The 22,618-nt window shown below is 34.9% G+C and overlaps 1 protein-coding gene across 1 annotated transcript in view; it reads right to left on the bottom strand.

The window, feature by feature from the left end:
• The window catches only part of ssh (Protein phosphatase Slingshot), a 68,381-nt gene that overhangs the window by 3,187 nt on the left and 42,576 nt on the right, over positions 1-22,618 (bottom strand). Inside the window, exons 6-11 of the mRNA XM_089086580.1 lie at positions 20,526-20,795; positions 13,628-13,774; positions 12,015-12,198; positions 6,735-6,891; positions 2,471-2,590; positions 124-623 (exon numbers count right to left, since the gene is read on the bottom strand). Coding sequence (XP_088942706.1) covers positions 124-623; positions 2,471-2,590; positions 6,735-6,891; positions 12,015-12,198; positions 13,628-13,774; positions 20,526-20,795 — 1,378 coding nt within the window. The remainder of the gene's footprint in view (positions 1-123; positions 624-2,470; positions 2,591-6,734; positions 6,892-12,014; positions 12,199-13,627; positions 13,775-20,525; positions 20,796-22,618) is intronic.

Here is a 22,618-nt window from a genome sequence, read left to right as displayed (position 1 = left end):
TCCACGAAAGATCCGTTGAAATTTCAACTGTAAGTTGTAGGTGTAAATCCATCTGAAAGGCTTGGTCTCTGAAAACGGGCAAAGCTTAAATTGTTAAGGAAAATGAAGAATAAAGAAAATTACCCTTCGTAAGCAGCATCGTTCAACGGCAGTAAACGCAATATCGGCAGGTTTCGTTGCTTCATCATTCACTGGGACTAGAACTGGGTTTACACATTCTACAGCATCATTTAAATCTCCCCACATGACAATAGAGTCTTCAATTTCTTTATCCTCGTCCCCAAAAGGCCAGGGTTCCAACCTCCTACAAATAGGCGGGCTGTCAACTCTCAAAGGAAGCTCAACCGTATCTACTAAATTAGCAGTTCTCTCAATAGCTTTTAGGGAGTCCACGAGCTCACCAGAACTTTCAAGAATGAAAGCCTTTGGGCAATCTTCACTTTTGTTACTAAACTTGGGACGGAGTATAGGTGATGATCCGATTGTGAACGTTGCGGAGCCTTGGAGGCTTCTGAGTTGGCTGTCATTCTCAAGCTGCACAGCTTTGTTCTGTGATACGGAATACGCCTCTCCGTTGGGTCCAGGCAATCGGACACATGAACTAACAGTCCTTTCTGACATACCTGAAAAAAAAAAAATTACTATTAGTCACAAAACATTTATTATATATATCAAAAGTGGTTAGCAAATGCTGCTCGAGGAACGTCAAGAAATAAGATCAACCATAACAAATATTCAAGAAATTAAAAAGCAAAAAAACAAGAAAACAAAAAGCAAGAAAACTAGAAAAAGTAACTCGATGTAAAAGAGAGCAGCATTTAATAATTTAAACTTTTTTGTAGCTTGATAACTTGATAGTATTCAGTAGCTCAATAACATTATTTAGTAATTTGATAGCAGTTTCTAGTAATTAAACAACATCATTTAGTAACTGGATACAAGTATTACGTCATTTAATAGCAGTATTCAGTAATGCAATAAAGGTATTTAGTGATTTGATAATATAATTTAGTAATTTTAATAGCAGTGTTTAATATTTAGTAATAAATATCTTTAGGTTTGCAGCTTGAACCATGCGTAAATTAGCCCAGAGGTTCTCAACCTCTTATTATGACATGACGCTGGTTTTACTGCTACTATCAGTTCAGTTCTCTTTACTATTAAAGAATAACCAACAATTTATTTACAATAAAGCTTGGTGATTTTTAAAGGGACTTTCCTAATGACCAGTAACATTTAAATGTTCAGTTGGATGTACATTTTAGTCTGAAATTGACTCTGAGATAATCCTTAACTTCAACTATAATCAACTATGCCCCCTCCCCAAACAATGGACGAAGAAAAGATTCCTTGCACGAAGAAGAAGAAATTCTATTTGCAGAAGAAATAAAGGCTGACAACCGTTGTATCAATCCATGTTTCACACAAGCACAGATTTGTAAAGCCAACAGATTAAGTTTAAGTAGATGTTTTAAACTAAGAAAAAAAAACTTAATGAAAGTGCGTTTAAGAGCCAGGCCTTTGGTAAAGCCATCTCATGGTCACTTTAAACGTTACATTGACATAGCTGGAAACTGACCATTTCTTTTATTGAGCTGCAGAAACATTTCGGTATAAGCCTAGGGTTCCAGCAGTACATAAGGAAACATGTTAATAAAACAATTCTTACTTCATAATATGCAGAATAATCCTATTTAACATATTTTGCAGGGGGGGAACCTTCATGTTCACTTCTTTCCTTGTTTTTCCAGTTTTTCTATCACATTTCTAAATATTTGTGTCTATCCTCTAAGTTTTGAAAATGGTTTATAAATAAACATCCAAACGCCATCTACTCTAACCTAGCCTAACTTAACCTAATTTATCACTATTTGTCTAATTATATGTTTTCGTGAGAAACAATCAGATGGCACTGATGGGGTTTAATTACGTAAATAGAGTTTTTGAAAACGGACAAATGCAGTCGAATCCATGTTTATTTTTCAGATTTTTGTCAAAAAAATTGTACAACAGTAAGGAAGTGAAGATAAATGTTCTCCCCCTGAAGAATTGACTAGGATAATCTGCATATTATCAAGTTTGAATTGTTTTCTTAACATGTTTCCTTATGTACTGCTGGAGCCCTAAGCTTATACCGAAATATTTACTTCGTACGCAAATTCATTGAATTCCTGAAAAAAATGCACGTTTGTTTTAGGTATGCTATTCTCCAAAGAAAGCATTAGATACAAGCGAAATTTAGCCCCGAACAAATATTATTTTGTGCCTTACTAAATCACTTCTATATTGTATAACATTTCAGCCCACATGCAGAGTTTTATTGTCTCAGAAACAATACTTCAGAGAACGAGAAAGAGTAGGAGACAAGGAGAGAGAGAGAGAAAAAGGGGGACAGAGACTCCCAGAATTCATCTTGAGTTTTACCGTCTGTGCCATAACACCAATGTACAATATTGAAGTATTATCTTACTGGCAAATGATGGGTTTTCCTTTTCGACGCTTGGAGACCAGGATTGTGGCCGTGAAGTCGAAACAGTCTGTACCTCTACCTTTTGTTCAACATTCAAACAAGTATGCGATGCAGAAATGCCTAAAAACAATGAAATCAGTTATGTATAACAATAAAATTGATTCTGTCTTATTTTTACTAAATAGTATCAATAGGAAGAATGAAAGGAAAAAGCTAAAAAAGAAAGTTAGAGAAAAGTGATAAATTAAGACCAGAACAAATTTCGATATCAAATCTTACAAAAAACAAAACAAAAACTAAATATAACCTTCTTTTAAGAGAAGTTACTAGCTTATTAAGTTTACACAGACACATAATTCTCACCAAGTTCAAGATTCACCATCGTAACACGATATTCGCACCGAGGTTTGAGATGACTAATATTAGAAAAATGTTATTGCTTAAACTATGGACTTTTACATATAGGCTAAGTTGAACTGCTTCAACCTGGTCTGAAAAATTTTCATCAGATCCAGTGAGGACTTAATCAAGTCCAACATTATTTCAGTGATACAAAACAATTATTAACAATGATACAAAATTTATATATAAAAGCTTTGATGTGACACTGTTCACAAAGGAAAGATTTTTTGGGTAACTTCCGTTTCAATCTTTAATTCCCTAACCTTGTACATAACTTAGGCTATAGTTAACTTTTGTCTCAATATAAGGTTTTTTTTTGGGGGGGGGGGGGGTAAAAAAGTTTCAGAAAAAAGATTGTATTTTATGTAAGGCGTTAAACAATTTATTATTAAACATTAAAAAAATCTTATCTAAAAACAGAAAAAAAAAAAAAAAAATAAAAAAAAAAAAAATAATGTGCAAACTTACAATACATTTGTAGAAACAATCTGTCAGCTTTCAATTTCAAAATCCAACTGAAGGCTGAAGCTGTATAGTAGTGAATGCGTTCTATAATTCTATTCAACTTGAAAATAAAATTCTTGACTACGAATGATGTAAGAAAATGCGATTGGACCGTGATTGCGTGATTTTCGGGGATTCGGGGAACCAAATTTTTTTCGGGGTGACGCATAGATTTTTGGGGAAATACCCAAAAATTCGGGGATAGTGCAAGCCCTGCTTGATTTCTAATCAGGCGAATTGAAATACTAAACCACACGAGAAGGAAAAGCTCCGACTTTGAGGGTGACGCAATAAGAATTGCCACAAAATTAATTTGAAGTCAACCGAACGCCACCACCTCTGCCAGCGCCGGCGGCGTTACGACACTTTGGCAGTGTTCGACCGGGGCGAACAATTTATCAAATTGAATTGAATTTATCAAGTATTTTGGGCAATAGGTTGCGTCAAGACTGGGCTGGGTAATTGTAGACAGAGAAAAGCCAAGATAGATAGTCCAAGTAATTGAGAGGCAAATGTTTAAGTGGCTCGGGCATGAGTAAATGGCAGGAGTATGAATGACTCTCTTATTGGACACATACTTGTCAGGTTAGTTTTTGGAAAGGCATGTTCGTCGGCGGCGTTCGGTCGATCCGCCGGCGCGGTGCCGGGGTCTATATATATATATATATATATATATATATATATATATATATATATATATATATATATATATATATATATATATATATATATATATATATATATATATATATATATATATATGAAATTGAATATATATAATTTAAATCAAGATTGAAAATCAAGTATTTTGCAGTAGGCTTCAAGATATGGCTAATTGTAGAAAAAGCCAAGGCAGATAGTCCGAGTAATTGAGAGGCAAATCTGGGATAAGCCCTCTTTAGGATTGTTTAAAAATGATGTCATTTCATTTGTAGATAGATAAGTCTATTTATCATCCATCCATAGGTCATTCCTAGGGCAGAACTAAGGTAGAGCTGCCAACAGCAACAATATCTTCAGAAATACTGACAAGATTTCTTCTATACCGAACGAATTTTATCATCTAAGGCTTAATATAATTCCTTTTCGATGTAATACGTGGGTTAGAGAGAAAATCTTAGCAAGCACCATATATAGAAGAGTTTTTTTGTTTGTTTAGAACATAAATACGATAAAAGACTTTTCTTACCATGATGAATGGTTTATTTACTCTCTATAGTTATACTATACAGGATAGTTATCCCTTGTTCCCTGTAGTTGATAGAAATGTAGTGCTAATATAGTTCACGTTTCAAGTGCTAATAATAATGATAATATATACAAACAGAACAATATTTTAGCTAAGAAATATAGAAATATTGAAGGCGAAAAAGGCCAAAAAGAAGAAGCGAATAATTGGAGGATAAAAACAAAATTTAGGTAAAGTATCAAGTTGTATATAAAAACTCAAGGTTGGGACTTTAAAATTCGAAAACAATCCCACGCTCCTTCTAGTGAAGCAGTTTAAATCTAGCAAGTTTCCTGCTCAAGATCATTTGCTTCTGAGTCCTTAAAACTTAATACATATAATGATATATACTATTATTATATAGTAAACAAATAATATAATGCAGACTGTCAACAATAGTCTCAAGGTACAGAGCACTATATATAAATAATATACAGTAGGATCCCACCTCAGTAATATTTGGCAACTACAGTCTTGGCGCGTATAAAAGCTCGGCCCATATTCTCGTCCATTGGACCGCTGATGGCAGATCAAATGAGAACCCCGGAACACGTATTTTCGCAGAAACTTTCTCAAAATGCCTTTGAAACCAACTCGAGACTTTGAAACCTACTTGTAATTCCTAAAAACACCTAATAATAACATTCCACTACTAATTACCGATTTTTATATATGTATTGGTATAAACTAATTTAAAATTAGATTCTTTAAAATTTAGTGTTACTAAGGTGATGCCAAGTTTTGCGTTCAAGAGAAATCTGACTTGTCTTCCCGTGAAAAAATCTAATGTTGCTTATGGTTTAACGTTCTCCAGAGCACTTATATCTCGGTCCGGCTTTGTACAATGGTTGAGGTAGGGAATGATTCTACTGTATATATCTTTTTACTGTGGCACAGAGATAGAGACTTTTATAGGTCTATAATAGCTTTTAGTTTAGGAAAAATGTTAAATAGACCAAAAACATAGTACTTTTTAGGTTAGGTTCTTCCCCTACTACCCTAAAATGTTGGTGCAAGCAAATTATGTGCATTGCGTAGGGGACACAGTAATTTTTATGATGAAGATGGCCGGGGAGGTAGGTGGTCTTGTCCGCTTTATGGGGAGTATGGGGATGACCTGGAACATTTTCTGAGTAATTGCCAGGGCTTAGAGAATTTAAGGAATATTTTTTTGTTTTTTTGGGGGGGAATTCACCACGACTCCCAGGTATCTTATAAACCTCTTCTAGGGAGGTAATATTGCGGTTGAATGTTTTATAGAGAATGTTTTAGAGGCATGCGAGTTATAATTTCAAAGTGATGATTTTGATTTCTTCAATTTTTTATATAGTTTTTTTTTCTGTCTTTTTTTGTGTATATGGCCACTAGCTTTTAGATACACGTATATGTATGTATACCCTAATACCCTGCATAATACCCCATGCAATTCCAAATCCTCTAAAAAGCAAAACTATGCATTTGTTTCCTGCTACCCTGGAAACCTGAAAATTTTAAAACTGAAAAACTAATCGCAAGGCTTTGATTTATTTTTTTCAGTCTTTTGGTGTATCCATTGCATAGACCAAAAGACCAACACGAATTCACAAAAAGACAAAAAGCCAATGGGAGAAAGAGCATTATCAATGTCATCTAGTGTAGGAACTTGTTCTGTAGTGTAGAGCAAAACGTTTTGTTTTTTACAATTATCGTAAAAATGCTACAAAATGAACGGTTGATAAATTTAAAAGGATAGTTGTGCTCTCTAAATTTCTGCATAACACAACTTCGGCCAAAAAGGGATATCTTCTTCATAAATTGAAAATAAGAAAATGTTTCATTTGAAAACAACTATCTTAAGGTACAATGAGCGGGATATGCAGTCCAACTAATGAAGATGGACTTTCTTTTTTAGATTTACAAATCGAACGTTTGCATATCTCTAACATTGCTGCAATAAAACACCCCTAAGGACCCCGCAGAAGTCAGTTATATGAAAAAACTGAAGAACAGTAAGGCAATAAGGCGTGAACTTTCTACAAATAGAAATGTGCAATTTGTCCTACACTTTAATATGCCAAACATACAATTTTGATATATCTATGTTCTTTCGATTAACACACTTCAATTGAACGATGAAAAGAAAAAACGTACCCCTTCTAAGGTTCTTTGCCATAAAGCTTTGACAAGACGCATTGGTCGAAAATGCAGCCTTATTTTCTCCACGTACAGTTAGCCGTCTATTGATATTTGTCTCAGATTTGGAACGGAACAGTTGGTTATGTCGATGTCTAGACGCAATCAATATTCCCTACAAAAATAAAAGAAAATATTCATTTACAAGTCAATTTTTTTTTATACAAAACAGAACATACTTAAATTCTGAACTTCTTTCACCAATCAAAATATCAGTACAAAAAGGTAAATTCAATGTCAGGCTCTTTTTATTTACTTAATAGAACTTCATTTGCTTGCTTTCCAAATCTTGAAGTGACTTAATCTAATGTTACAGAAGCACAAGATTCATTTTCTACAAAATAGGACTGCTTCTGAGGTATTTCACTGAACATGTTGCACCTCAAAGCTTTTCCCATAATTTTTAATTATTTTTTTTTATTTTAGCTTCAAAAAAAGGAAACAAACCTATCGTAGCTATATTCCTCATATATAGCAGTTATATTCCTAATTCAAATAAATTTAACGACGTGGCACAGATAAAATTCAACCATCTTAAACGAAAACCCAAGGTTAATTATTTGCGTACATGCACAGTAGGAGAGAGAGAGGAGGGGGATTAAATAGGACCAATTGAAACTTTGAGTGTCGAGAAGAGCTTTTTGAAATATGGGGGGAAATGATTGCGTTACAGATTCTACAATTCTACTAAATCCTCAAATCTAACCCCTTCTGATTCGAAAAATACGAAACCAAAGTTAACCATTCTAATTAATTTGAAATAGAATGTAAAAAAAAAAAAAACGAAAAGAAAAGAAAAAAGGCAGAGCATACAGAGCACAATCAGAGTCAATGCAACAGCGTTGACTTAGTAAAAAGCAAAGGGTGTACCAGTAAATAATTTATTCTATTTTTCCCTATCCACTTAGAACGGAAAGGACGGTCGCAAGAACTTGAGGAAGGTCATTTGATTGGAAGTATTAAGTTATAATGCCCTTTTAAGGGCCAAAAGTAAGTAAAAAAGAAAATAAAAATGTTTTTTTTTCCAAAAACGACTTGACAAATAAATATATAAGTCCATAAACCGAGGGAATCATAATAAAGAAACAGATTTTTCTAACTTAGAGCACCGGTTGACCCAGAATTGGGTCCTAGAATACGCAAAAAAAGAAGTTATTTTCCAACCAGCTTGCAACTTCCAGGGGTCATTCCCTGGGCCAAGAGTGCCTCAATTTTGGCAGTGAGGGGGAATTGACTGGTTTACTGGTTTCTTTTAGGGACAATTGGACCAACAACTTTTTTCTCACATCAATTTGAAATTTAAAGCATTCCCGGATCAATTTGAAACTTAAACCAAGAAGTTCCTGAACTGAGTGTACCTTAATGTACACTCGTATAAACTTGTATGTTGGGGGAGCTTGCTTTAAACTTATCCGTAAATTTTTGGGCCAAGGGGACCCTAATGGACAAAAATTTAGGTTGAGACACGGGCCCGCCAAAAATGAGTCAGAAAATTTGCCAATAGACTTTATTTTATTGGACCAATAATTGCTACACTACATCCTTTAAAGAGTTTAAGGGGGCATTCATAATACTATTCGTTAATTTTAAATTCGAAGTGATCATTCACTTTATTTTCTGTGCATTTAAGGCGTGATATTGTTGGCTTTATTTATACTGGTTTTAAGCTTTAATTTTGTTCTTTACCTTTCTTCGATAACATTTTAAAAATAAATTTCTCAAAAGAGTTGCACTCCAGAAGCGAGAAAAAGGATCTTGATGAAAGTTATTCCAATGAATCCAGCATTTCTAAGATATTTTCAATCCTAAAGAAAGAGAAATAGATTTTTAAATTACCACGCCACTCTTGCTTTCAAATTTTGCTCTCACCACTATAGGACTGTTCGGAAGGCACTGTATACCTTTTCCATTTTTTTTTAGCCCTGGGGTGATGGTAGCACATAAGCGGTTGAAGGCTCATTCGTTTAAAACTTAAAGAACAAGTACCTTTAATATTTAGAGAATCGTTTTACAAGTCAGAGATTACGACCCCTGGGTGGTTACAATCCCATAGACATGGAGTCATACTCCGTCAGAAAAAGTAAAAAGCTTTACAAAAACCAACCTTTTATTTTCTTTATGAATGAATTTAAATGAAATCTAATTATAAATGCGCAAAAAAATAAAAACAATAGAAAAATGAACTAGTACGTATCAATAGTTAAAAAATGAGACAGCCAGACTGTATTGCCACATACTCTTACAAAATTAAGACTATTATTTAAAATTACATAACTGTATGCCAGCTTTAAGGCAATAATTAAGAGCTGATTTGCAGGGTTTAGAGAGACTACTTATTCATCAAAAACGCATTATTAGGCCTAGATTCTTTTCCCGCCATATCAGACCTTCTCCTTTGAAAAATTCTAAACCTCCTTGAAACTTTGGTGTAGAGATCTTTTTGTTCGTGATCTTTTATTTTTGTTTTTCCGCCGAACTATTTCTTTATCAGTCTGTTTCACTCTTACAGATCTACTACTGGCTTTTTTCTCAGAATCATTAACCTAACGTTTACGTTAAGCCTGAGCAAAAAAATAATTTAACTATTCTTTCCCACCTCTTACAAGTTTCGCATTGAGTAGAAAGTAGGATGAAGAAAAAAAACCTACTGGCTATTCAAAATCAGCAACATGTCAACATTTTTTTCCCTCAGAACTGATTCTGCCTTTCAGTGATTAAATTAAAAAAAAGGTTTTTCATCTGAAAGTAAGAAGCGACACTAAAACTCATAACGAACATAAATTATTCCGTATATGAGGGAATGCCCACTCCTCAATACCTCGCTCTTCACTCTATTCACTCAATAGTTAAAAATAAGACAGCCAGACTCTATTGCTATATGATCTTACAAAAAAGAGATTTCTTTGAGCAGTGTTGAGCGCTTTGAGTGTTTTATGCAGCATTTAATTTTTCAGCGTTACAATTAAACAAGAATACAAATTTTAAATCTATTTGTTTTCAATAAAGCCTTTAATGGGAAATGAAACTGAAGCCTTTACGAGGAATACAGGGTGGCAGCACCGCTATTATTTGTGTTAATTTACATTCGCTTTAAATCCAAATTGATTTTCCTTTCAATTTACGGTTATTATAAGTTTATTTATTTCTTCGTAGTAATTTCTGTTCAATTCAAGCTTTCTGTTCAAGTTATTGCATGAATTGAATTCTGCTCGATTCAGGTTTGACTATCTATCCATACTTTTCGTGAAAAAAAAAGAAACCATTTTACAGAAATGTTTTCAATAGTTTAAAGATAATTATACCATACCATTAAAATTACAAAATTACCGTTCTTTCCTGCAAAATGGCTAAAATTTACATTGTTATGTGGATTACTCTCTGTTATTAGTTTAAAGTGAGGTAACTCGTGAGGCGAATGACATTATCTTGACATACTGATATATTTAACATTTTTGCCCTCCAATCACTTTAGACTATTAAAAAGGGCACTAACCCTTTCAAATTCCAATCGAATGAGCTCTTTTCGAAGTTTCTACGACAACAAATGGCCATCTAAAAATTTCTATCAAATGCATTTCGGGAAATTACGAGGTGTGGGGGGGGGGGTATCCACCCTCCAATCACTCTGAATATTAAAAAGGGCATTCCAGGGGATAAGAACACTAGCAAGGACGAAAGATCGTTTGATAGGTACGTTACACAACACATAGATCGTATCAAGGACATGTCTGACATCGCTGGACATAAGGACAAAGAAGGAAATTTGTCCATCATTTTTGCTACCCGATTTGTATTTTTAGAATTGTGGTACACAGCCTTTTAATATATCTTTAAGTGTCCCCGTAAACTGGTATCTTTAACTGAAATTCATAAAAATCTAAAAATGAACAGAGATTAAAAATGATAAGAAACGAATCCATAAATCCGTAAAGAGCAAAATTAAAACATAAAACGGGCAAATATTATGCCGTATGAAATTTACTGTTTATTTAAAATAACTTCGAAGTGAAGTGTCGGTAACTTCAAAATTTTTACACAAGATAAACCAACAAAACATTTCTTTTTTCTAATGTTATTAAGAATAAGTTATTTTGACAAATTTTTCTCAGGTTAGGGCAAAAAAATTTGATACAATTTTTTCTTCCAAAAAATTCGAAAAAAGCTCCATTTCCTAGCTAATTCTGTGAGTGAGAAAGGAGGATATTTTATCTACAAACTTCCAGATATCTTGAGAGCCATGTAAAATAAAATAAATTGAACCAAATAAGATAATCTTAATCTATTGATAGAAGACTAAGCCTTTCACACACTGGGTCATTGCTATTCCTATTGTTTTAATCCTACTGTTGATTTTGAATTAAAATCAATTAGTTGCGGGCATGCATCAGGCCATGGCTAATTGTAGAAAAAGCCAAGACAGATAGTCCGAGTAAGTGAGTGAGGGGCAAATCTCGGATAAACCCCTTTTTAGGATTGTATAAGAGTGATGCCATTTCATTTGTTGATAGATAAGTCTATCTACCATTCGTCCATACGTCATCCCTAGGGCAGAACTAAGGTAAGTAGTCATAGAATTAATGGATGAAAGATTGGACCCATATTTAAAAATAAAAATAAAGTATCGTAAAATGTTCCAATGATTAACTGAAGTAACAGACGACAGTAAACAGCAACATCAAAGGCTTTGTAAATAACCATTCTGCAACGATTTATTCTTACCTAATTTGCGATTTTTAAAGGTCTAAATCATCTACTTTTCCGACATGGTTTGACAAAGGTACCTTCAAATTATAAATGTTAAGCAATTGCAAACGTTAAAATGTCAAATTGCAATTGTATATTATATTTTTAGGTTAGTCTATTTTAGTTATGTACATTTTTTAGTTTTAGTTTATTTTTCTTCTCTACGCTGAAGACACCTTTTTTGATACGGCCGAAATATTCGTTTTTGTTTTTTCTTCGTTTTCATTTACTGGCCAGAGACCCGTTTGTCGTATTTATATATATTTTTTGTGTTTTCTGGATTGATTTTGGGTTGACGCGCGAAGAGACAATGTCCACTGGTCCATTTTTGAATTAAAATCAAGTAGTTGCGGGCACACATCAGACCATGGCTAATTGTAGAAAAATCCGAGCCAGACACTATAACTAAAATAGTTCTCTTGCATTTTCAATGAACACAAAAACACTGCAAAAAACGATGAACACTAAAACTAGACAAACACAAAAAGAGGTAACCTCATAAACTTCAAGCTGGTGCATGAAAGCTGGATTAGGTCGAACACAGGCTCGTTTGTTCTTCACGAATTCTAACGCCTTTTGTAAATTCCAGCCCTTTGCTTTCATAGCGTAGGCAATCACAACACTCGCGGATCTGCTCACACCCATCCGACAATGAACAAGGACCTTGGAGCCAGACTCCCTAAAAGAAAAAAAAACCCACTATATTTGCAGCATCCTAATACTCTACTAACCATAGTTTCTACTTAACCATATTAAACATCATATTTCATTCTCACTGTCCTTGGTACTTGAAATCCCATTAACAATTGGATTTAATTACCAGCTATATTCAACCTGTTCTAAAATACAAATATATAAAATATGTTATAAATTATAATATAAAATATAAAAATTGTGTTCAAACGGGGGTTCAAAAAGGGTCAGAGTCGGTCAGAAAAAACTAAAAGCTTATGCATGGAGAACCTTTGACATAGTGTATATTTTGATAGAATGTTTAATTTTGGGAAAAGAAGGCGCAGCTGATCCTGAGTTTTTAAAATGGCTAAGTTTCTAAAAAGACCAAACCTTGAGAAAACGATGCGGGGGATATCAAACAAAATTAAAACTAACTATATGCAGGAAGGTTTTCAAAAGGATATAATGGTAATATCTAAAGATTGGCTAAGCGTATTCAGTTGGAACTTATAAAATTATGTTGAGAGCAAGAGACAATCCTTTTCGATAAATTCCAATCCGTATGCAATAAGAAAAGACAAGAGGCAGTCGGAAATATCTCTTTTTTTATTAAGGTATCCTGTTCCCTAAGAAACAAGCATATTTGCGGCAAGCCTGCAACTGCACCTTGCACCAAAATTACAAGATACTTACAACATTGCATTCAATATTTTCATATCTGTCCATTGACCGAGCCATAATTATTATATTACTTAGGTTTTTTTTTGTAAAGAAGGATCTAAACTTGCTTAAAAAACAGGAAAATTGAAATGTTTCAGCGCTTTTCAACCAATTTTCAACGTATTTTTAATCCAAAAAACCCTATTAACCGAATTTCAAAAATAAAATTTGGTATATGCACAGAACAAAACCTCAGCTCTGAAGTGTTAGTAAAATTTCTCTCTTTCATTGATATATTAAAACTGTAGGAAAGCAGAAAAATAACATACCAAAAGTAGCATAGGGAACATACAACTTAAAGCCGACAAAAAGGCAGTCCCCCCCCCCCTTTTTGAAATTTAGGAATTGGGCAACAGAACATGCAAGCAATGTGCAAACAAAATAAAGGTGAATTATCACTTTATGTTCTTCTAGTTCTATGCGTTAAAACAAACAAATATGTTAAAAGTAAACTGCCCTCCTTTCTTTATATATTTACAGACAAAATTCCAGCAAGATTAACTTGGAAAAGTCAAGTATAACAAACACCATAAAATTCACTACAAAAAGTTTTTTTTTATCTTTAGATGAGCCCCATTGCAATTAGTATACATGATCAAAGCGGTTTAAAACAGTGAGATGTAGCTCGAGTCGACGACTTGATCACAATATTTATTTTATCTAGATTTTTTCGAAAAAAAAGAAGTGACTCGGCGAGTGAATGTTGACCTTACCTGGCTTTACGAATGTAGGCAAAAGTTTTTTCCCAGTATTTGAGAAGTTCAGTAGCCTCTTCATCATAAACACGAACATTCATGTAGTCAAATGTACCAGGAAAAAAGTTGTCTATCTCCCGAGTTACATTTAATATGTGTTTAACGCTAAAAGAAATACATATGGTTAGATAGGTCCTCTAAGACAAGCCAGGCCAACTTAAGACCGGAACACTGCATGCAGCCAACTAGCACTTGCACTGCAGCCCACACTTTAGACAAGTTTAGAATACATTGTCAGAGAAAAATAGGGTGTTGCTATCAATTTTAGGGAAAAATACAGTTGAAACAAGTATACAACCTTATACAGTTTTTAAACTGACATAATATCATAGGCTACACAATCGCGCTGCCTAAGTAAAGAACGATGTTGGCACAATGTATTATTTATTTATTTTTTCTTTAGACCAGGGCACTTCGTATCGAAGGAGCTGCCGTAGAAACTTCGAAAAGGGCTCATTCGACCGAAAATTGAAGTGGCTTGGGCCCTTTTTAATAGTTGAAAGTGATTGGAAGGCAACTAACACCCCTTCCACGCCCATCAGTTCCACAAACACATCGAATCAAAATTTTGAGATGGCCATTTTGTTCAGCGTAGTTGATTTCCAGATATAAATTGTTTTTGAGGAGGACACTCCCCCCACAGCCCTCAGGGCAAGGGTTGTATGTTATGCCCTGGGGGCATATAAGGGTTTTATCGAAAGCGTTGACGTAGAAACTTAAAAAAAGGTTCATTCGATTGGAAATTCAAAGGGCTAGTGCAGTTTTTAATAGTCGAAAGTGATCGGAGGGCAACTAACCCCCCCTCTCACGCCCACCTTTTCCCCAAATACATCCAATCAAAATTTTGAGATAGCCATTTTGTTCAACGTAGCTGAAAGTTCTGGAAATTAGGTCTTTGAGGTTGACAGTCCCCCCCCCCATAACCCTCAGGATGAGGGTTGTAAGTTATGCCCTGGGGGCATAAAAGGTTTTTACACAAAGCGTTGTCGTAGAAACCTCGAAAAGGGCTCATTTGATTGGAAATCGAAAGGGCTAGTGCCCTTTTCGATAGTCAAAACTGATTGGAGGGCAACTAACATCCATTCAACGCCGATCATTTATCCAAACACATGCGATCAAAATTTTGAGATAGCTATTTTGTTCAAAGTAGTTGAAAGGTCCAGAAATTATATCTTTGAGGATGACACTTCCCCCACAGCCCACAGAGAAAGGGTTGTAAGTTATGCCCTGGGGACATATAAAGTTTTTACTGAAAACTTTGTCATAGAAACTTAAAAAAGGGCTCATTCGATTGGAAATTCAAAGGGCGAGCGCCATTTTTAATAGTCGAAAGTGATTGGAGGGCAACTAGCCCCCCTCTCACGCCCACCTTTTCCCCAAACGCAATCCAATCAAAATTTTTAGATACCCATTTTGTTCAACGTAGTTAAAAATTTTAAAAATTAGATCTTTGAGCATGATAACCCCCAAGAGCTCTTGCGACAAGGGTTGGAAGTTATGCCGTGGGGGCATATAAGGTTTTTATAGATAATGATGTTGTAGAAACTTCAAAAAGGGATCACTCGATTGGAAATTAGAAGGGCTGTGTCCTTTTTAATAGTCGAAAGTGATTGGAGGATGACTAACACCCCTCTCACACCCACCATTTCCCCACACACATACAGTCAAAATTTTAAGATAGCCATTTTGTTCGACGTAGTTAAAAAGTCAGGTAATTATGTTTTTAAGGATGACACTCCTCCCAAAGCCCTCAGGGCAAGGGTTGTAAGTTATGTCCTGGGGGCATGTAAGTTTTTTTTTCTTTATAAAAAGCGTTGTTGCAGAAAATTCAAAAAGAAATCATTCGATTAAGAATTGAAACGGCTAGTGCCCTTTTTAATAGTCGAAAGTGATTGGATGGCAACTAACCCCCTCTCACGCCCAACATTTCCCCAAACACATCCAATCAAAATTTTGAGATAACCATTTTGTTCAACGTAGTTGAAAGGTCCGGAAATTATGTCTTTGAGGATGACAACCGCCGCAGAGCCCTCAGTGCAAGGGTTCTAAGTTTTGCCCTGGGGCATTTAAGGTTTCTATAGAAAGCGTTGTCGCAGAAACTTCAAAAAGGGCTCATTCGATTGGAAATTGAAAGGGCTAGTGCCCTTTTTAATAGTCAGAAGTGATTGGAGGGCAACTAACACATCCAATCAAAATTTTGAGATAGCAGTTTTCTTCAACGTAGTTGAAAGTTCTGGATAATAGGTCTTTGAAGAGCCCCCCCTCAGCCCTCAGGGCAAGGGTTGTAAGTTATGCCCTGGGGACATATACAGTTCTTATTGAAATCGTTGTCGTAGAAACTTCAAAAGGGCTCATTCGATTGGAAATTGAAATGGCTAGTGCCTTTTTTAATAGTTGAACGTGATTTGAGAGCAACTTACGCCCCTCTCACGCCCACCATTTCCCCAAACACATCCAATCAAAATTTGGAGATCGCCATTTTGTTTAACGTAGTTGAAAGTTCTGGAAATTGGGTCTTTGAGGATGACAACCCCCTCACAGCCCATAGGGAAAGGGTTGTTATTCATTCCTCGGGGGCATATAAGGTGTTTATAGAAAGCGTTATCGTAGAAACTCAAAAAGGGCTCATTCGATTGGAAATTGAAAGGGATAGTGCCCTTTTTAATTATCGAAAGTGATCGGAATGCTCGACACTTTTATAGTAAAGATCGATGCGGGTACAATGTATTATTATTATTATTATTTTTTTAGACCAGAGCACTTCGTATCGAAGGAGTTGTCAAAGGAACTTCGAAAAGGGCTCATTAGATTGAAAATAGAAAGAGCTAATGCCCTTTTTAATAGTCGAAAGTGATTGGAACAAGGAAATATGCGGTTAAAAGATAAGCGATAGTAAGAATTACTAGCAATCGCGAGAAAACGAGCATCAGAACGTGTTAAAAATGTAGTGAAAAACAAAGAACTGTGCTGCTAGAATACAAGCAACAGCAAAAATCAGAACGAGTCAAAAATGAAATACAAGAAGAAAGAATTATTACATTAGAAGAAAAATACCATCACAACCTTTGACGCCAACAAAATGTGGCGCAAAGCCCACTACAAATCTACAAAGATTCCATAAACTACGAAACTATTGATTACAAGTCATTGGGACTCTTACACATTCTATGTGTTCCCTGGGGAGCCCTCCATTTTTCCAAGAAAAGAGTAGCAAACAAAGCTGACTCATTTAGAGGTTGCTACTTACAACGAGAATCAATATATCAAGCCTACCACATGCCGAGTGTCGCGGCCCGGCTTCAAAATCGGCTACACAGTTGTTTCTTCTTAAAACTGGCAAATTGACATTTTTGGCCACAAGAACGTTCTAAATAGTTCAAAACTTAAAAAAAAAATTCGTATTTCTTCCAGGGTGACTGTATCGAACCTGTGGTGACGTCATAATGTAAAGAAAAGGCACAAATTGTCTGCGATTGGAGTCCTGGGGCCCGGCGGTGAATCCACCGGGCTCCCGGTACTATTACTAGTGGAGCTAAAACTAGGTATTGCTAATTTCAAAAATAGTCAGTTCAATACTAGCGTGGAACCAAGACCAAAAAGTAGTAGCATTCTAAAGAAGTAATAATTGATTAGCAACAAGGTTGAGATTGTTTATGCACGATTCAACCAACATTATATTTTGAGTTCGGCAGGTCTGCTTTAAAGCAATAAAAAATCTCATTAATATTTGTAAATTCCTTTCACCTCACTGTCCAAGGAAACATCCCAGAAATAAGTAGATTTGATACCCCCTGGGCAACGCAGTCTTGCAGCAACTTTTGATTGCTTCGTAGACAGAACTGTTGCAGGAGCAGGACTTTGGTTTTGTGTATTTGTAATCAACTGATGAAACCCTGCAGTTGTCAATCATTCAAAACTTTAAACACGGTATAGGCCAAGAAGATTTTTTTTTCTACAGAAGAAATGATGACATGTTCCTTGCAGAGGCTCTCAAAATACGACGTTTCTACTTAAAACTAGCAAATCGATGTTTGTTGCTCTTAAACAGATGTTTGAGTATGTAAATACATTTGCAGTACATTTGAGTGTGGAGTTACTCAAACTGGCTTCCACCATAGGAAGCCATCAAACTTACTTACTTACTACTAACTGCTGATCATTCCTTTCCCTCAATTCTTGGATATTAATCCTTATTACAAATATACTATTTTCGAAAATCCTGGAAGTTATAGTTTCCCCTAGGCACAATCCATTAAAGAGCAAACTATATTAAAAAAAAAATTTAGAAAAAATTTGAGCAAACTAGGTTATAGTAAAAAAAAAAAAAGAAAATAGAAACAAATTTGAATAAAACTATATAGTGCGAAAACACTGTCGTTTATTGCCGACTTAAGAAGGATCCTCAGAGAAAAAGAAAAGGAAATCAATTTTTTTTGTACAAGTAGCAGCGACATATCTCCTATTTTTAATCAGGGCCAGCCGGCTACAGTAAGATAATAGAGAGATGTGTACTAGCTCACTTAAAAGCTATCGACTATGATCACATCTACGTGGTATTCATAAATTCGTCTTGACAACACGATCATAAGGTGCCATATGACATCAAAAATAGCACAATAGGAAGCATGAAAACTTTACACCTATAATCTCCGTGGTTTAAAACGCTTAACAGGGCGTATACATTTATCTCTACTTCTCCTTGTAGCCCCCTCAGTAATTGGAAACTTAAAAATATGTTAAAAATAATGGCTAAGTTAAAGAAAATAATTTAAATTTAATTCTGGAATAACAACTGTTATTTATGGTTATCTTAACAGTGAAAGTTAATTAACAGCGAAAGTGAAATCTCTTTAAACAATTTAAAGATAATTTTGAAATTTCGTCAAAAGACATGTTTGTTGCATCATATTGTACGTGAGGATTCCTTGTTCTTTACTAGGTTGCGGCGTATGCCACAACCATGATAAAAAACTATTTTGCAAATGAAAGTATAGAGACATTAAAAATTCATATATGGCGGGACTACCGACCCCTCTCTTTCTTTACGCTTCAGTTTGACTGGTGCATTCCTCAACATATTTCAGAATAAAACAAATATCGTCAGTTTACATTTATAAGCGTCTTATTGATCGACAGTCTATTAAAATATTAGAACTAAATTTGTAGTCTTCAAGCGAACATAGATCAATCCCCTAGGTCTAAATCCTCGATTGATCTGATCTAAATCCTCGAAGGATTTAGAAACAAAAGCTACAATTCTGATCACGCTGCAATTGTTATACGTTAAAACCGTTACAATTTTGATCACGTTACAAAAGCTACAACTGCGACGTTGCTCTTTTGTTGAAACGCTTATTCTCAATGCATCCAGATATACTCCTTCTTAAATAGCAACACTATGCTTAACTTCGAATTTTGAAAAACAAAACACTGCCTAGTCTGCTACCGTAACTACATTACTCTAACGGTAGAAACACTACCCTTTCCAATATAACAAGGTAACTGTCACCCAATTAACACCCCAAATTACATGCTTGGTCGAAATATCTTATTCCAAACAAAGGGAGACTATATGGTGATTTCCTTGCCTATGATGATCTTAAAAACATTTTATGAATTTTGAAAATTCAGGCCTAAGATTTTGTTGGCGACAAAAATAAACAATTCCAGGTTTCAGCCATCCCCTATCCCATAAAACATCCACTGAGTTCCTCGTGAAGTTGCCATGTAAATATACAGAACTACAAAACGGTTAGTATTACTACAAACTAGGGATAAAGTAACCGTCCTTTCGCATGGACTGCATATATATTTGTAAACAATACGACACCACGCCACAACCTAACCTCAGGAATGATGAAGGAGAATTATATAAATGCTTTTAAGGTGCTAATAAGATCGAATACCTCAGAATTTTCAATTAAAACATTGAGGCCCATTTCGGGCCGAATATCATTCTTTGGAGACATTGCAAAAATTGGTACGCTACCGTGCTGTTGTGTCTATCGCTTGTTTTCTTAAAATAAGCACTGCCACTTGGTTCTTGTTTTTGGTTAAAAAAAGTTAATATCTTGCTTTTATATTACCATTGATTCAATACTTAAAACACCAGAAAAATAGCGTACTTGAAACCACGGCTCTATAATTCCAAAACACTGAAACAATGGTTAAAACACTGGAAATTTATTATAAAACACTGAAACACTAAAACAGGGAAACATTTTATCCCAGATCACCTCTCCCCCTCCTTATGATATCTTTCCCCCTTTTCTAAAACGTTGCAAATGTTCTTGTGCAATAACCCTTTAGTAGCAGAGTCGATTGATGATCTGCTTGGAAACACACAGCCCAGGGATCGATCCCCGCGGCAGCAAAATTGGGTGACGGGCTTGCTACTTGTCCCTGCAAGAAAGACCCAGCAACGGGAACGTTGATTCAATCCTCTATGCGCCAGTAATGGCTCTAGACGGTTTTTATCCTTTTTATTTGTTCTTCTGCAACTGAATTTTAAATTAAGGAATTTTGCCTGTTATGAAACAGCGTAAAGGCACATTCTTTTTATTCAGATCTTGTAATTAAAATTCAATTATTTAGATTTTTGGTTTCTAGTGACAGAGGTTACTTTTTACTTATTATTCGTCACCTTGAAAATGGATGGATTTTATGGTGAACATACAAAGTTAAGAGTCATTAGATTTTCTTTAAAATGTCTCAACTGTCGACACACTCAAATTCTACTGATTTCTCCTTTTTAAAAAAAAAAGGCACAACGAGCATTTTTTTTTCTTAATTGACTTGACAAAGGTAAAAAAAAAAAAAAAAATGAAGAAAGATGGCAATAAATGGAAGTACAAACCCATTTCTCTTCAGTTCTTCTAAGTTTGAAGCATTCCATTCAGAGCCGAGGAATACATGATCAAATATACAGCTCGCACCATCCATTTGACCAAGGATAGTCAATACTTCTTTGTCAATAAATGTCTTAAAACACTTTAGGTCAGTTTGAAGTTGGTCTTCAAGTCGTGTTCTCAATTCTAGCGTCGTCACATTGTCTAGGTCCACAGTCATCATCAAATCACGAAGACGGGCTCGTATAACTTTCTCCATTTCAGCTCGGTCGCTTGTTCTAAAATAAATAAAGAGAGCTACTATGAAACAACACAAACGGAAACGATAACAAACTAAGTCTGATTCGATTAATATTTTTTTCTGACATAGGTCGAAACCTTATATATAAAAACTATGGGTAATGTTTATATTAATAGGCTATTTAGATAGCTAAGAAATAAACTTACCCCTATAGTCAGAATTGCATCCTGAATCTAAATTTGACATTCATTTGCGTCGGAAATGAATTTAACCCCCACCCCAATATATACCAATTCAGGGTATGTATTTTCACATTAGGGGGGGTGGGGGTAAAGTTCACTTTCCGACGCAGTTGAATGTTAAATTTGGATTCAGGATGCAAATCTGACTATAAAGGTAAATTTCAACTTTACTCCCACACCCCCTAATGTGCAAATATATACCCTGAATTGGTATATATAGGGACGGGGGTGAAGTCCATTTCCGACGCAAATGAATGTTAAATTTAGATTCAGAATGCAATTCCGACTATAGAGGTAAGTTTATTTCTTAGCTATATGAATAGTCCGTTAATATAAACAATACTCAAAAGTAATAGTTACAATTTGTAAAGCAAATTAGTTTAGTTGTGTGAATAATATAAGGCTACCAGTTTGCTTTCGAAACTTTGGGGATTCATTATTAAAGGGTAGAGGAGAATAGAAAATACAGTATAAATAGGAAAAAACAACAAGATTCATGAAAAGAGTAGCAATAGTGGAACAAAATTGCTAACTATTTTATGTAAAATTTCGGTGCATAAGCGCTACTACAATCATAGACAAAACCCTCTTTCTTTTTTAAGGCGCTGCGTCTTTCCCCGAAAATTTTTATTTATTTACTTAATTTCGAAATTAATTAGAAGTTAATATCCAAAAATTAATATGAAAAGCAGTGGACAAATATTCGCTGTCTGCTTAATCAAGAGAAAAATAATGTTTAATATTTAGTTCAATCTCTTAATTTTGTTAATAATCTGTTGTTTTAGTTAATTTTAGAACGGACTTCAACCGGTCTAATAGACTTCTAAAAATTAAAAAAACCAAATAAAGTACGAGTCAATCAATTAGAATGTAATATACGACCTAAAAATGAGAAGAAACTGAGCAAGGCAGATAAACTTCAGCTAGCTTGACCTAGCCGATGCCTGTCTACTGGTAAAGTCTATTCTGAAAATAGCTTCTTGTTTAAAGTGAAAATACAGAAGCATTAAACAGTTAACTCAGATTCGGTTTGCTGCTATAACATCGACGGTTGAACAAAGTAATCTTTTCCATGACATTTTCTCCCATCAAGTCTATACTTGAGACAAGATATTTTGAGTTCAACCTTGGAAGTTGAACCGGGTTCGTTTCTTCAAAGCACATTTTTTTTTTAGTGAAATGCTGTCTTCAAGCAGGCAAGCTAGAAATCATCTGTTTCAAATTGAAGCTAGTTAGAAATCTAGTTTGAGATTGAAATAGATAATGGTAGAAATTTAATTGTTTGCCTGGTTAATAGACCCCCTGGTGCTCATCTGGAGGAATTTTTTCAGGAGTTTGATCAGTTTTTAAGTAGGGCCCAGTCTAGTCAATCAGAGTGTGTGATTTTGGGCGATTTTAAATTTGATTTATTGAATTTAAGTGATTTTAATTTAGAATTTTTAAATCTTGCATTATCTCATGATTTGTACCCAGTGAATCTGATTCCTTCCCGTATCACTGCTCAGTCGGCAACATTGATTGATAACATATTTGTTTCTTCAAATCTATTGAGGCAAGTTAGTACTATAGCATGGGATGAAGTTATCGAAGAGCAAAATGCAACTACAGGGTTCGACAG

The sequence above is a fragment of the Artemia sp. Qi Xiang Cuo genome, chromosome 3 (genome assembly GCF_049724085.1).
Source record: "Artemia sp. Qi Xiang Cuo chromosome 3, ASM4972408v1, whole genome shotgun sequence".
Classification (NCBI taxonomy): domain Eukaryota; kingdom Metazoa; phylum Arthropoda; class Branchiopoda; order Anostraca; family Artemiidae; genus Artemia; species Artemia sp. Qi Xiang Cuo.
Note: the sequence above shows the minus strand (reverse complement) of the source record. Positions and strands in the feature narration are given on the sequence as shown.